The sequence below is a fragment of the Anguilla anguilla genome, chromosome 1, assembly GCF_013347855.1.
Source record: "Anguilla anguilla isolate fAngAng1 chromosome 1, fAngAng1.pri, whole genome shotgun sequence".
Lineage (NCBI taxonomy): Eukaryota > Metazoa > Chordata > Actinopteri > Anguilliformes > Anguillidae > Anguilla > Anguilla anguilla.
In genome coordinates, this window is record NC_049201.1 from 18,735,161 (window position 1) to 18,748,899 (window position 13,739).

The 13,739-nt window shown below is 47.8% G+C and overlaps 1 protein-coding gene across 1 annotated transcript in view; it reads right to left on the bottom strand.

Annotated features, from left to right (window-relative positions):
- LOC118210364 (latent-transforming growth factor beta-binding protein 2-like) overlaps positions 1 to 13,739 on the bottom strand; it is a 108,594-nt gene that overhangs the window by 50,514 nt on the left and 44,341 nt on the right. Inside the window, exons 4-8 of the mRNA XM_035386529.1 lie at positions 12,367 to 12,569; positions 7,452 to 7,628; positions 4,221 to 4,418; positions 2,641 to 2,945; positions 1,234 to 1,336 (exon numbers count right to left, since the gene is read on the bottom strand). Of these exons, the coding sequence (XP_035242420.1) occupies positions 1,234 to 1,336; positions 2,641 to 2,945; positions 4,221 to 4,418; positions 7,452 to 7,628; positions 12,367 to 12,569 (986 nt within the window). The remainder of the gene's footprint in view (positions 1 to 1,233; positions 1,337 to 2,640; positions 2,946 to 4,220; positions 4,419 to 7,451; positions 7,629 to 12,366; positions 12,570 to 13,739) is intronic.

The window sequence follows — 13,739 nt, forward strand, 5'->3', positions numbered from 1 at the left end:
GATTAACGGTCCTTGGACAAATGCTGAGCTGGGACCCTCCTTTCCAAATGCCAGCACGAGCTTATGTAAGAAGAAACATTCAGACAGGCAGAGAGCAGGTCATGCAGGGCAAATGTCTGCAGTGGACTTTTCTTCCCAGTGAAATCCTGACAGCGGTGGAGCGGTTCATGCAGACAACCATCGCCCTCCATCAACACAACATGACCAGCCAGGGCTTCAACCATAGTTCCTTGTTTGTTTTCAGGACAAACACATGTGTTCAGGAGGGAACGATTGCTCATGTCTCTTCTCCGCTAAATTACAAAGCGGCAACGAGTCCCCTTCAGACGGAAACAAACATTCCTGCCGAGCTGCGTTATGCGTGAGCGACGCCTCTTTGGTGACGTTTAGGTTTTTGTTACTCACAAACACGACTTTTATGATGGGAGGATGTCTCTGTGGTTACAACACAGCTCCACACAAAAAACAGTAATAATTGCTACTGAGAACAAGCAGCACAGACTATGGGAAGCAAATGAAGAAAATACATTTCCCCGAAGTCTCTTATTAGCAAGAGAAATAGCTCACTAACCGTCATTAGCAAAAGTAACATAAATCTGGTTTGTGAACGACAAGAAAAAAGCTGTCTTGTTGCCTCAAATTAACACATCATAACATTTATCTGTTTTCTTCTTTATAGTTTGTACTTATACAAAAAGAACCCGCCGCTCTCTGAAACCTGAACTCTCATCCCCAGATGAGCTGTAACTGGTTTATTATGTTTATTTAATACAAACCGCCATAACAGGATGTGGCATCAGGAACATGTGGGGGCCCCAAAGAAGAATCAGTATCAACATTAAGCGTTAAGTTTAGTGTTAGGGTTACAATAAGTGTGACTCCGCTTTTCAAAACAAAGTGGAATTTTAATTACATGCATTGCCGGCTACTAAACCACACTTCAAATAGTTCAAACAATCATTGTAGATCTCAGGCTAAATATGGATAACTTTGGTATGACAGCATGTTGCTATAACAGACAGCTGCGATACATAAGAAAGTCACCATATGGAATGGATTATGCAAACTATTCTCCATCATTTATCCACAATTAGTTTGCATTCAGAACGTTTTAGGGCTCTGTACCACAAGCATGCAAGTGCACGTAGCTGGTAGCTGAATTGGTTGAAAGGTAAGACTGCTCGGGGGACTGTGCACAGACGCGCAGTGGCCACAGGGGGAGCTGGCACGCACCTGGTTTGGGGGGGCATTCTGTGCACTTGTTCAGACCCCAGGAGGCTCCCACGCTGCCACAGCAGTCGTCCTGTTTGGTCAGGCCGGGAAGTGGCTTACCGCACTGCAATGCAAACACACAGAGAGGCTGTATAAACACACGGGCTGGGATACATTACCCAGCATGCACCGGTGCCTTCCACAGCCCCAGACTGCAATTACGCCACATTAGCATAGTGTACGCTGTGCCTGGCACAGTGCCCATGAATATCTTTCCACACTACAATCCTATTTCAGAAACATTCAGACTTTCACATGCAGGGATGTAAAAGTAAAGGGGTTCCTCATCACGGGACATGTATAAAGTAATTCAACACTGTTAGATATGAAAACCATCTATCCTGTCACATTAGATCAACCCTGCATGCTGGAAACCATGTTGTGTCCTGCCCATCTGCGAGGAAGAAGTGAAACCATCTGTTTAAGACGGGCAAAAGCAACTACTAGCATGAACACTTCCTCTGCTTAAATAGTTGGCTTGGCTAATTTTGAGGAAATGAATATCAAACCGACAGAACTACATGCCAGTTGAGATATACGGAAATTTGAGAGAAAAACTAAAAACAAATTTCTATCAGAAGTTACTGAGACAGTAGCTTGCCCTTCTAACTGGCAGCTCAATAGGTATATCTGACTGTACTGCATTGATTAAATCACAGCTATTACTGACACACATAATCAGTCATGTCTGACAAAGATGTGTGACCTTTCAGTGGTGATATATGGCTGATTAAGTCCTCAAAAGTTTGGTTGACAAATGGGAAGCTCTTCCAGAACAATCGCTTCCCCTCCTCATCAAGCAGATAATCCTGGAAAGCCTGGTAAGAGAACTGGAACATGCCCCAGTAAATGTGGTCTGCATTGCCCCTTGTATCAGAACTGGAACCTGCTGAGATAGCACTCAGGCTAACCATCCACTGGCTAATCTGTGAGAGGAACAGAATGAGGCCCTGACAGTGAGCAGTGCTGAAGAACAGCTGCTCATACTGGAAGTGATCAGGTTTGAGGAGCAGCAGCCCTCCCTGCAGTAAGCAGTACTGAGGAGCTGCTGCCCTTTCTGCATTCTGACATTAACCCTGTGAGGTTGTTTTCAGTGCCCTCTGCCCTCGATTTAACCCCACCACATAACATCTTTGTCTTGGAACATGCGATGACCGAAAGCTTCACCTCGTGTAACTTCTCACAGGAGATAAATCAAGATGGAGTCACGCTCCTACTGACGGACAGCTGCTCGCAGGCGGAAAAGTAAGATAGCGTGTGGCTGGAGGAGGGGCACCGTCCAGGATTTCTGAGGCAGTTAATCTTAATTAACGTCAACTCCTGCATTCCATGTATTCTAAAGGATGTTAGCCGCGCGGCTAAACGTACCTGTCCGTCAATGGTCTCCTGGAAGCACCTGCCCACGTAGCCATTCTGCCGGCTGTGGGGCCTGGTGTGGCCGTTGCCGTTGCCGTTGCCGTTGCCGTTGCCGTTGTCGATGCCCTTCCCGCTCCCGTTCCCGTTCCCGTTCCCTGGCTGGGAGCGCTGCTGCACAGAGTGCACCCCATCTGCGCTGGTGTCCCGCCCGGCAGGGGGCATCTGGCCAGGCTTGACCCGGGCCACCTGGTGGATCTGCACCTCTGCCTCGGGCGGATGCTGGATGTGCACATTCACCAGGGATGGGTGCATGGAGGCTGTCCAAAAAACACAGCGCCAACTTAGACTCCAGCGATTCCACTGCCAGCAGGTGGGAAAGAAGAGGGATTCCACGGAAACACATAATGGTACAGTATGCGGTAACACACGTTTCTGTTCCTCGCCTGATAACCCTTGGATGACCTATGTATTATAAGAAGGTTTCATTTGCAGAACTAAATAAAAGCATTATGTGAGTATCAATCTGGACAGGGCCAATAAATATAGCGCACTATTACTGGTAATAATTTCAGCAGTATGGCAAGATGGGGCTGAAATCGTCTAATACCATTAACGCTCACCATTAAAAATGCCTCTACGAAAGTTCAACACTGCTCCATGCAATATCTTACATTTTCACCATATTAATCAATTCCAATCTCCCCTTTGATACAGTCCATAGACAAAGGCATTCTTGTGCTGTGCAGTAACTACGGACACATGTTATCCTTAACGTAGCCTTATTAAAATGCAATGGGCTGAAAATGGCAGGAATGTAATGGGAGGGATGCTACATGGGAGGAGAGCTCTGCTTCCATTTACTCCAGGACAAAGGGAGTCCAGGAGAGGAAGAACAGAGGCAAAAACGAATATTGTTCGTAAACTTGTTGTTTCTTATTATAGCTTGTATTTCTGGATCTGATTACAGTGTATTTTATGTCCCTCCTGGCATTCTGTTGATAAGAGGGAGCCGTCTGTGAACAATAAAAGAAATTCAAAACACACACGAAGTTTAATACATCTATAATTAAATTTGACATCAGCTGCTGGTCAACAAAGTTTGTGTGGATCTGAATGGCTGGCACACAAAATATATCTGGATGGAAATGCGTATCTGCCTAAATTTTTCACCAGATTCTGATTAAAGATACCTTGGCACTGTATTAATATGGGAAAGTGACAGGTTTCAAACTCGGTGACAGCAGCCATTGTGTGTGCAAATCATGACATTCTTTGACTAACAATGAAAGAAAACACATGGAAAAATGAAAAGCCCATTTCCAAACAAAGTCTGGGCTCTTTCCAAACATCTGATCAAAAGACTACAGGCACAAGGAGGCAGCATGGCCGTGTATCACCATCAGCCTCCCCCCCCTCCCGCCCCACTCATTACATTGATTAAATAAAACACAATTACATGAACACAAACAAACTTGTTCTTCCAGCAGAAAAACAACTGCGAGGCATTTGGGGAAAGTAACCCTGGAGCAGGGGACCTGCAGAAGGCGGGCAGCGCCGTGTTTGCCACGCAGAGACGGGCAGGGGGTCGTTACCTTGCTGGTTGGAGAGGGGCAGGGTGTACATGGAGTGCGAGTTGTGTCCGGGCTGGGCGACCTCTTTCTGGGCGGGCTGGGGCTTCTGAGGAGGGGGGGCGGGGAGGTGACAGAACTTCCCCGTGGAGTTTGACGGGCACCAGCACTGGTCCCTCCCGATGCAGCGTCCGCCGTTCATGCAGGGAAGCTGACAGAAGACTGGGGGGGAGGGGAGGGAGGGGGGGGAGGGAAGTCAGGCTCTGGTCATTAGCAGCAGTGACTGGGTGAGAGTTCAGCCTTTAATTGATTTCTTCAAATTCAGTGGGTGGAGCGGGCGGGGGCCACACAGCTAATGAGAAGCAGCAAAAAAAAGTCAAAGAGCAGGAAGTAATGAAGTTTAATGTCTAGGGCCTGGTTTCTGCAGGCTGCTGCCACTGTCCTCCTGGATCCACATCCTCACACTTCAGCTTTAATACCAGCTCTGCCTTTCATACTGCTTTATGATGTATGAACTTTGCCCTGTGGGCAGGCCCTCCAATATTATCCCCTTATTGCAAATGTATCCACCTCTCTTTACTGGGGCCCTGTCCTTGTCCCCCAACTTCCAACTGCTAAATCAGTGGAAACGCTGTCAGAAATATTGCCCAACTGAAGATTCAAATGTATGGTTGCTTTCTTGAATACTGGAGAAGAAATACTGTATAATGCTTTTACAAACATGTGGTAGACATCGTTTCAAGTAGTGGGAGACCACTGTTCTGCTGTCTTTTCTAACTCTGAAGATTTATTTCTGCAGAAATACTTAAATCTTTGTGTAGGAGTTACTGCAGAAAAACCCTTCTAAAGAAAAAAGGACAAGTGTGATAGAAGTTAGCAGGTGGGACCTTAACACGCATAAATACAGCCTTCTAAATTCACTTATCTTTTCTCAGAAGTGCCAGTGCCCTAAATATTTGGGACCGACCTCACATAACCTGCTTCCAGTTCAGCTTCAAAGCCTGGCAAATGAAAGGAACAGAGCCCGGACAATGAAAGGTAGCCTTTTATGGGCACAATAAAAAAAACGGATCCGTTCTGGTCAAGCTACAGCACAGGTTTCATCAAAAGGAATTCTCTATGCTGGCGTCCTCGAGTTTCTACCCTAGCCTTGAAGGGGGTAGCGCTCTCCGTCAAACAGCGGAAGCGAGAAAGGAAAGCTCAGGCAAGATATAGCACCGACACACACTGGCTGCTACAGCGGTGCGAGTCTCGCATTGTTTGAGTGAGCATGAATTGTGGGGGGGGGGAGGTGGGGGGGGGGGGGGGCTGAGAGCGAGCTCGGCTGGCATGTGAGGAATGAGGCCTCTGTCAGACAGCATTAACCAGCAGCGTTCCCAGGTCCGCCGCGCGGCTCTCTCTCTCTCTCTGTCTCTCTCTCTCTCTCTCTGTCTCTCTCTCACTCTCTATCTCTCTGTCGCTGTCGCTCTCTATCCCTCTCTGTCGCTCCCTCTGTCTCTCTCTCCCTCTCTCTCTCTCTCTCTCTTTCTATCTCTCTGTCTCTGTCGCTCTCTCTCCCTCTCTGTCTCTCCCTCTCTCTCTCTCTCCCTCTCTCCCTCTCTCTCCGCCCGCCTCCGGAGCTAGCGTCCGAGCTCACAGGAAGCGGCGCGGTGATTACACGCAGCGATTACACGCAGCGATTACACACGCCGGCTGAATTATCCGCTACGCGGGGCCATTAATTCCCCCTAAATCTGAGCCGCGGCCCTGCGCCGGCCCTGCGCTGGCCCGCCTCGCGCTCTCTCAGCATCAGTATGCGGCGGCGGCGGCGGGGCTATTCTTAGGCAGCCCGTGTGAAGTGCCGGATCGGGAAGCGGTCCAAGCAGCCTGATGGATAGCGTGTGCAGTGGTACTGAGGGCTTTTAAAACAAGATGCCATTGTACTTTAAAACTGAGCTGGAGAGCGCTGATGTGGAACTTGTGGATACATGCCATGCTTCATGTTTGGAGTAACCATACACTGTGAATTGAGGTAACCAGAATTAGAATATTTCTCTCAGTAAAGCAAACAGAGAAGTTATTGCACTGAAAGACAGTTGAGGATAACAATACACATGGCTTGGCTGTATAGCTACTTCATCCAAGTCTTTTCACAAATATCTAAAAAAACAATAACAAAAATGCATTAAACGCATTTTTACAAACACTACAAATTCACAAGGTTATATATTAAATTAACCCTTTAAGGTGTAAAATCACAAATATGTGATTAGAATGTTCTTCTTCTTAGAATGCTGACGTAACAATCACAGCTGGTAACTGAAAGCAATGGAGTTCTAGAAAACATTTGAGAAAAAAAACATCTGCTCTTCAAAGGGTTAAGCAAAACCTTTGCCAAATAATTGAAGCGTTTTTTTGCATCCTGTGTGTGTGTTCCAGAAGCGTATTAAGGGGTGGATAAATCCAAAAAATCTGTTTAGCCATAACTCATGCAAGCGCTCCCAGTATTGCTAAACACGTCCAATGGAGACTAACGATGTGTGTGGCGGGGGTACCCCTGCCTCTACAATCATTTCCAGTGAGAACCAAGCACAAGCCCCAACACGGGGGCTCAGACGCACACTGGACACAATGTGCCCTCCGCCATTGTTAGCTCTTTCGCCCAGGGACCACTTGTGTGGTTTACGGCAAAGCCCTGCAGATTAATCGGCGCTTTACTGTAATCCCCATTAATCTCCGTTCGCACTGCAGCCCGCTCTCCTGGCCGCTGCGGCGCATTAAAGGGTTAATCGGGGCCGCTCGGGAGAGGTGCGAACCGCGAGGAGACGGGGCAGGGTGCGGGGCGGGCGCGGTTCGCACGCCCCCCCCCCCCCCCTCCGAGCAGCTGCCTCGGGAAGAAAGGCCCGGCTCCTAATCCCTCCTGTCTATTTAACAGATATTCACACCGCCTTCGCCTGCGTCGAGGCTGAGCACTTTGTCATCCCTTTCCCTCCGGCGTTTACAGTCGGCAGGTGGGCCCCCGAGGGAGGGCGCCTTATCGTCGCTCCCGCTCTTCCCTCGTTAGACCCCGCTAATCGCGAGCAGAGATAGCGGAAAGCGCGGCGAGCCAGAATCAACACGCGCCACGATATCCCCGAGCCGGCGGGCGGGGGGGGGGGGGGTTTAATCCGGGGTGGGTGGCTGAGAGAAAGCGCCCCATGCGCTGAGGAGGAAGAGAAGTGTGGGACGACGGTGGAGGAGGAGGAGGAGGAAGGAGGGCGGGTCGGCGGCACTCACAGAGGCGGAAGCCCTGGGGCTTGGGCTGCTGGTTCTGGTTCTGGTTCTCGCTGTAGACGGTGGTGGTGTCGCCCTTCTCGCAGCTGTTGAAGCAGCGGCCGCCGCTGCAGGTCCGCCGGCAGACCATGGGGGTGAAGACGATCTTGATGCGGTCCAGGCTGGAGGTGCCGTTGGCCCCTGCGAGAGAGGGGGAGGAGGAGAGGAGCGCGGCGGTGAGGAGGAGGACAGGGGAGAGAGCGGCGCGGAGCTGCATCGTCGCAGGCGGGCGGCTCCCTGACTGAGGGGAGAGGCTGGCCGTCGCGCGGCAGCTTCTGGAGGGAGCGCGCGCGGGGTGGACGTGTCACGGGTCTGAGAAGCAGCTGCGGAGAGGATCCAGATGACAGCCGGGCTGCCCTCCAAGGCCCTTATCGTTAGGGCGAGGTGTACGAGAGAGGGAAAGCTGCGTAATGTTTGGGAACTAATTCAACTCGCGTTGCCCTGGAAGGGAAAAGAAAAAAGACTTGGACGTGGGACATAATTTATTAAAGGCTCTGAGGATCTGAGGGCGGTGAGGAAGGTAATTAAGAGTTTGCATTGCTAGACGGCTCCACCGTGGCGTTTGAACAGCCCAGAACAGAGGTGCCAGCAAACGGCTGCCTGTGGCTGGCTCTCCCCCAGGGCTGTGAGTGCGAGGGAACAGATGTAGGGAACAGATGCAGGCCTTTGCCCTGTCTTTGGACACTGATGTAAGCCTCTGCACTGTGTGCACACTGACATAAGCCTCTACACTGTGTGCACACTGATATACTGTAAGCCTCTACACTGTGTGCACACTGACATAAGCCTCTACACTGTGTGCACACTGATATAAGCCTCTACACTGTGTGCGCACTGATATAAGCCTCTACACTGTGTGCACACTGATATAAGCCTCTACACTGTGTGCACACTGATATAAGCCTCTACACTGTGTGCACACTGATGTAAGCCTCTGCACTGTGTGCACACTGACATAAGCCTCTACACTGTGTGCACACTGATATAAGCCTCTGCACTGTGTGCACACTGACATAAGCCTCTACACTGTGTGCACACTGATATAAGCCTCTACACTGTGTGCACACTGATATAAGCCTCTGCACTGTGTGCACACTGATATAAGCCTCTGCACTGTGTGCACACTGATATAAGCCTCTACACTGTGTGCACACTGATATAAGCCTCTACACTGTGTGCACACTGATATAAGCCTCTACACTCTGTGCACACTGATATAAGCCTCTACACTGTGTGCACACTGATATAAGCCTCTGCACTGTGTGCACACTGATATAAGCCTCTACACTGTGTGCACACTGATATAAGCCCTGTCTACACTGTGTGCACACTGATATAAGCCTCTACACTGTGTGCACACTGATATAAGCCCTGTCTACACTGTGTGCACACTGATATAAGCCCTGTCTACACTGTGTGCACACTGATATAAGCCCTGTCTACACTGTGTGCACACTGATATAAGCCTCTACACTGTGTGCACACTGATATAAGCCCTGTCTACACTGTGTGCACACTGATATAAGCCTCTAACACTGTGTGCACACTGATATAAGCCTCTACACTGTGTGCACACTGATATAAGCCTCTACACTGTGTGCACACTGATATAAGCCTCTACACTGTGTGCACACTGATATAAGCCCTGTCTACACTGTGTGCACACTGATATAAGCCCTGTCTACACTGTGTGCACACTGATATAAGCCCTGTCTACACTGTGTGCACACTGATATAAGCCTCTAACACTGTGTGCACACTGATATAAGCCTCTACACTGTGTGCACACTGATATAAGCCTCTACACTGTGTGCACACTGATATAAGCCCTGTCTACACTGTGTGCACACTGATATAAGCCTCTACACTGTGTGCACACTGATATACTGTAAGCCTCTACACTGTGTGCACACTGATATAAGCCCTGTCTACACTGTGTGCACACTGATAGAAGCCTCTACACTGTGTGCACACTGATATAAGCCCCTACACTGTGTGCACACTGATATAAGCCTCTACACTGTGTGCACACTGATATAAGCCCTGTCTACACTGTGTGCACACTGATAATAAGCCTATGCACTGTGTGCACACTGATATAAGCCTCTACACTGTGTGCACACTGATATAAGCCCTGTCTACACTGTGTGCACACTGATATAAGCCTCTAACACTGTGTGCACACTGATATAAGCCTCTGCACTGTGTGCACACTGATAGAAGCCTCTACACTGTGTGCGCACTGATATAAGCCTCTACACTGTGTGCACACTGATATAAGCCTCTACACTGTGTGCACACTGATATAAGCCTCTACACTGTGTGCACACTGATATAAGCCCTGTCTACACTGTGTGCACACTGATATAAGCCTCTACACTGTGTGCACACTGATATAAGCCTCTGCACTGTGTGCACACTGATATAAGCCTCTACACTGTGTGCACACTGATATAAGCCTCTGCACTGTGTGCACACTGATATAAGCCTCTACACTGTGTGCACACTGATATAAGCCTCTACACTGTGTGCACACTGATATACGCCTCTACACTGTGTGCACACTGATATAAGCCTCTACACTGTGTGCACACTGATATAAGCCTCTACACTGTGTGCACACTGATATAAGCCCTGTCTACACTGTGTGCACATTGCAATCACTCTGCTGCCCATGCAGGCCACTGATTCACCAGTTTAAAAAAATTTCTGAATAATAAATTTGGCATCCAACACGAGTAAATTCAATTCCCACCCTAATTTGGAGTATCCCCAATTTCCACCATAATTTGGAATATCCAATTGGCTGTTGTTGCCGTGTCCAGGCACAATGTCCACTGCCGATTCTGGAGAGTGAAGACACCTGCGGTTCTCCCCCGAAGCGCGCGGTGTCACCAGCCTGCTTCTTTTCACACTGCAGCCCGCAGCCAAGATGTATTAAGATGCATTTCTACGCTGCACTTACATCTGTTTTTATTATATCTGTTTTATATCCATTTCTATTTTTATTTTTATAGTTTTGTTTGTCACTGTCTTGAATGATATTTGTTTGTGCATTTCTGATGCCTTCTGCATGGAAAAATGTGAGCTGACTCAGAGGAAGACACTTCATACGTGGCAGTTGCCACTGGGATAATCTGCCACCTTTTTACTATTATTATTATTATTACTATTATTATTAGCTGGGCTCTGTTTCACACAGCTGGATTACTGAGTTAGCTGGATAACTGCACTGAGTAAACCTTTCCAAATCAGGAACATGGGCTATAATAAATAGAGCTGCTCCAGGTTGTAGCCAGAGCAGTTATCCAGCTAACTCAGTAATCCTCCTACCCCTCTGAGCAGATGTTCTTGTCCAATTGCCATTTTATCCCTTTAAATAGATGGATATTTACTGAAGTTTCCCAGGTTCAGGACCATGCAAAGTTCTATAGCAGCAGTGCCCCTTCCGGAATTCTAAATGAAAAGCTTCCTCGGTAAAGTTCCATAACCACTATGCCACACTGCTGCCCTTGTAATTGAAAACCCCACAGTAGACCGAGGCCCTGGGCTGGAGCCAAATCTTACTTTTTATCTAATGTTCCATTCATCTGCGGACTCTGTGTGTGTGTGTGTGTGTGTGTGTGTGTGTATGTGTGTGTGTGCGTGTGTGTGTGTGGGCATGTGTGTGTCTGTGTGTCTGTGTGGGCCTGTGTGTGTCTGTGTGTGTGTGTGGGCCTGTGTGTGTCTGTGTGTGTGTGTGGGCCTGTGTGTGTCTGTGTGTGTGTGTGTGTGTGTGTGCGGGCCTGTGTGTGTGTGCGTGTGCGTGGGTGTGTGTGTGTGTGTGTGCGTGTGCATGCGTGTGTGTGTGCGTGCGTGCATGTGTGCATGTGTATGAGTGTGGGTCTGGGTGCGTGTGTGTGTCTGTGTGTGTGGCAGGCTGTGCTGGATATGTGAACCCAGTTAAGCCCCAGGGTGAGTGATTTGGGAAATGTTTGGGGAAAGAGGTCGGATCAAAGGAGGGAATAGAAGATCTTTCAGTCCTTCTGTCCTGTAAAAGCCTTTTCAGCATCTCCAAAGGTCCATTCATACTGCAGATGAATACAGACCCAAATTCCCTCTCTACTCTAAATGTAGTTCAATTTACACACAGTATGCTAAAAAAAATGGTAGAAACAGGCAGTGAAAATGTTATATCATGGATGTGTATCATGCATTTCTCACATCATGATTTACAAGCTGTAGTAACAGCACAGTGAACAACTACACATGTGATGAATTGCCAAGCTAGCCAAAAAGAGTGTATTCACTTGGGACAAGAAAAAAGGTGAAAGAATCGCTGGCCAACTTGAATAACCTAGTTCATGAGCAAGCTTGCAAGCAGTTTAAGCAAGACATCCACATCTGTTAGACTCCCTAAGAGTAATGATAGAATTAAGTTACAAAAAAGGTCAACATACTTTTACCTAGCAACACATTCAGCAGAAGATTGCAAGTAGCGCTCTGACTTTTTCACAGTATCAAGAAGCTCTGCAATGTGTCCATCGCCAGTGGGAAAAAAACAAGCTTGCAGACATAGGCGTCCATATTTACCTGTTTTTAACAAGAGTCTCACCTGAAGACAGCTCTTGTTACTATCTGTAATATATTATACTGTAACGTGTGCATATGAGCACCACACACTACTGCTTATGTTATCATTTCTCACATTGAAATTAATTGATTGCTTTTTACTTTTACACTATCATTGTTTATTACAACTGTTATCAAGCCAACAGAGGCGTGTATGGAAAAACCCAGATTTAAAAGTGGCAGAAATGACATCTCTCTTGTATTTTTGTCTGGGTGTGAGTATTTTATGTTTGTGGTGCATAGGCCTGCATATTGGTTATTACCATACCTATGGGGGCCACAGCATTATTGAGGTTGTCACCCCCCTGGCGGTCGACGGTGAGTCTCTGGTCGCTATGATGTCCGTTGCCGTTCCCATTGGGCAGAGCATTGGAGGTGATGGGCCAGTTGGATGATGGGTAGCGCTTGACGGTCCGGGACATCCCTGTTTGCTGGGGGGAGGAGTCCGCCGATCCCCGTCTCACCTGGGACCTGTCAATCACGTAAACAGTCTCTCACACAAATGGCCACTTCTCGATCACTTCTCATATTGTTTGGCACTGCACAGTGCACAACACGTTTCAATGCAGCCACCTTTGTCCAAAAGTGCTGAGGTGCCTATACTAAAAGTGACACTGCATGAACAAAACCTATTTTGCCTTAGGTCACACTGTTAGCTAACTGAATGAGCAGATTGAATCATTTTATCATTTTGGCATATTTTGTTATAACTGAATCGGTCATAGTGAATCACCAACATCAAAGAATCATGCCTCTCACTAATGAATTAGGAATCACTCTGCTTGCTGTTAACATGATATCAGCCATCACTGATTAAGGTAAAATAAAGTGTCTAACAATTACAGTACTTAGCGCTAGCACATTGCAGTTGGGTCATCCTCTCTATTACAGGTTCATGCTGACAGAACATGGAATATCACAGAGCGCTGGGGTTGAGCATAGAGGATTAGTTGACTTGAGTCAACAAACTTCCTGCGAGTTGGACGGAACAACGTGGCCCTAATTGTTCCCATCCTGTGTTTGTCTGAAGAAACCTGTAATCTGAGATCAGAGGACAGTTCTGTTTGAAAGGCAACCTCAGGGACAGAGCTCTGTCTGAGACATACAGTATGCTGCAAACAGCGAAAAATCTCCAAGGTTAAATCCCCATGCCCCATCCTATCACTGCGTTTTTTTGTCATAGATTTGTACACCATTGCCACGTGATCTAATGGTTCCCTCTGATTATTGCCAGAACAGTGAGAGTGTCCGATGCTCTAAAGTGACTGTGGCAGCTACAAAGGAGAAGCGGAGGTAATTGCCTTTATTCGGTAATTATCCCGAACCTGTTCTTAATGGTTTTGCGTGGTCAACAAGCATGCCAATTTAAATAAAGATCACCCATTAGCGGCGGATTCCTTTGTGCTTCATCGCATCTAATGCTTCGTCTTCGTGCGCTGCGCATCAAATCACTTTAGTCATAACCAAGACCAAAAAAACAACTGATTTTCGGTAAGGCTGATTGACCTCTGACCTCTCTGTTATAATTGAAATTATTCAAAGTGAAATTCGCGACGGCAACGCGGCATTGAGCGCGATCGAGTGTAAAGGAATCGGCGGCCGATACGGGTGTGATCCTCACTGGTATTGGCAAGCATGCTA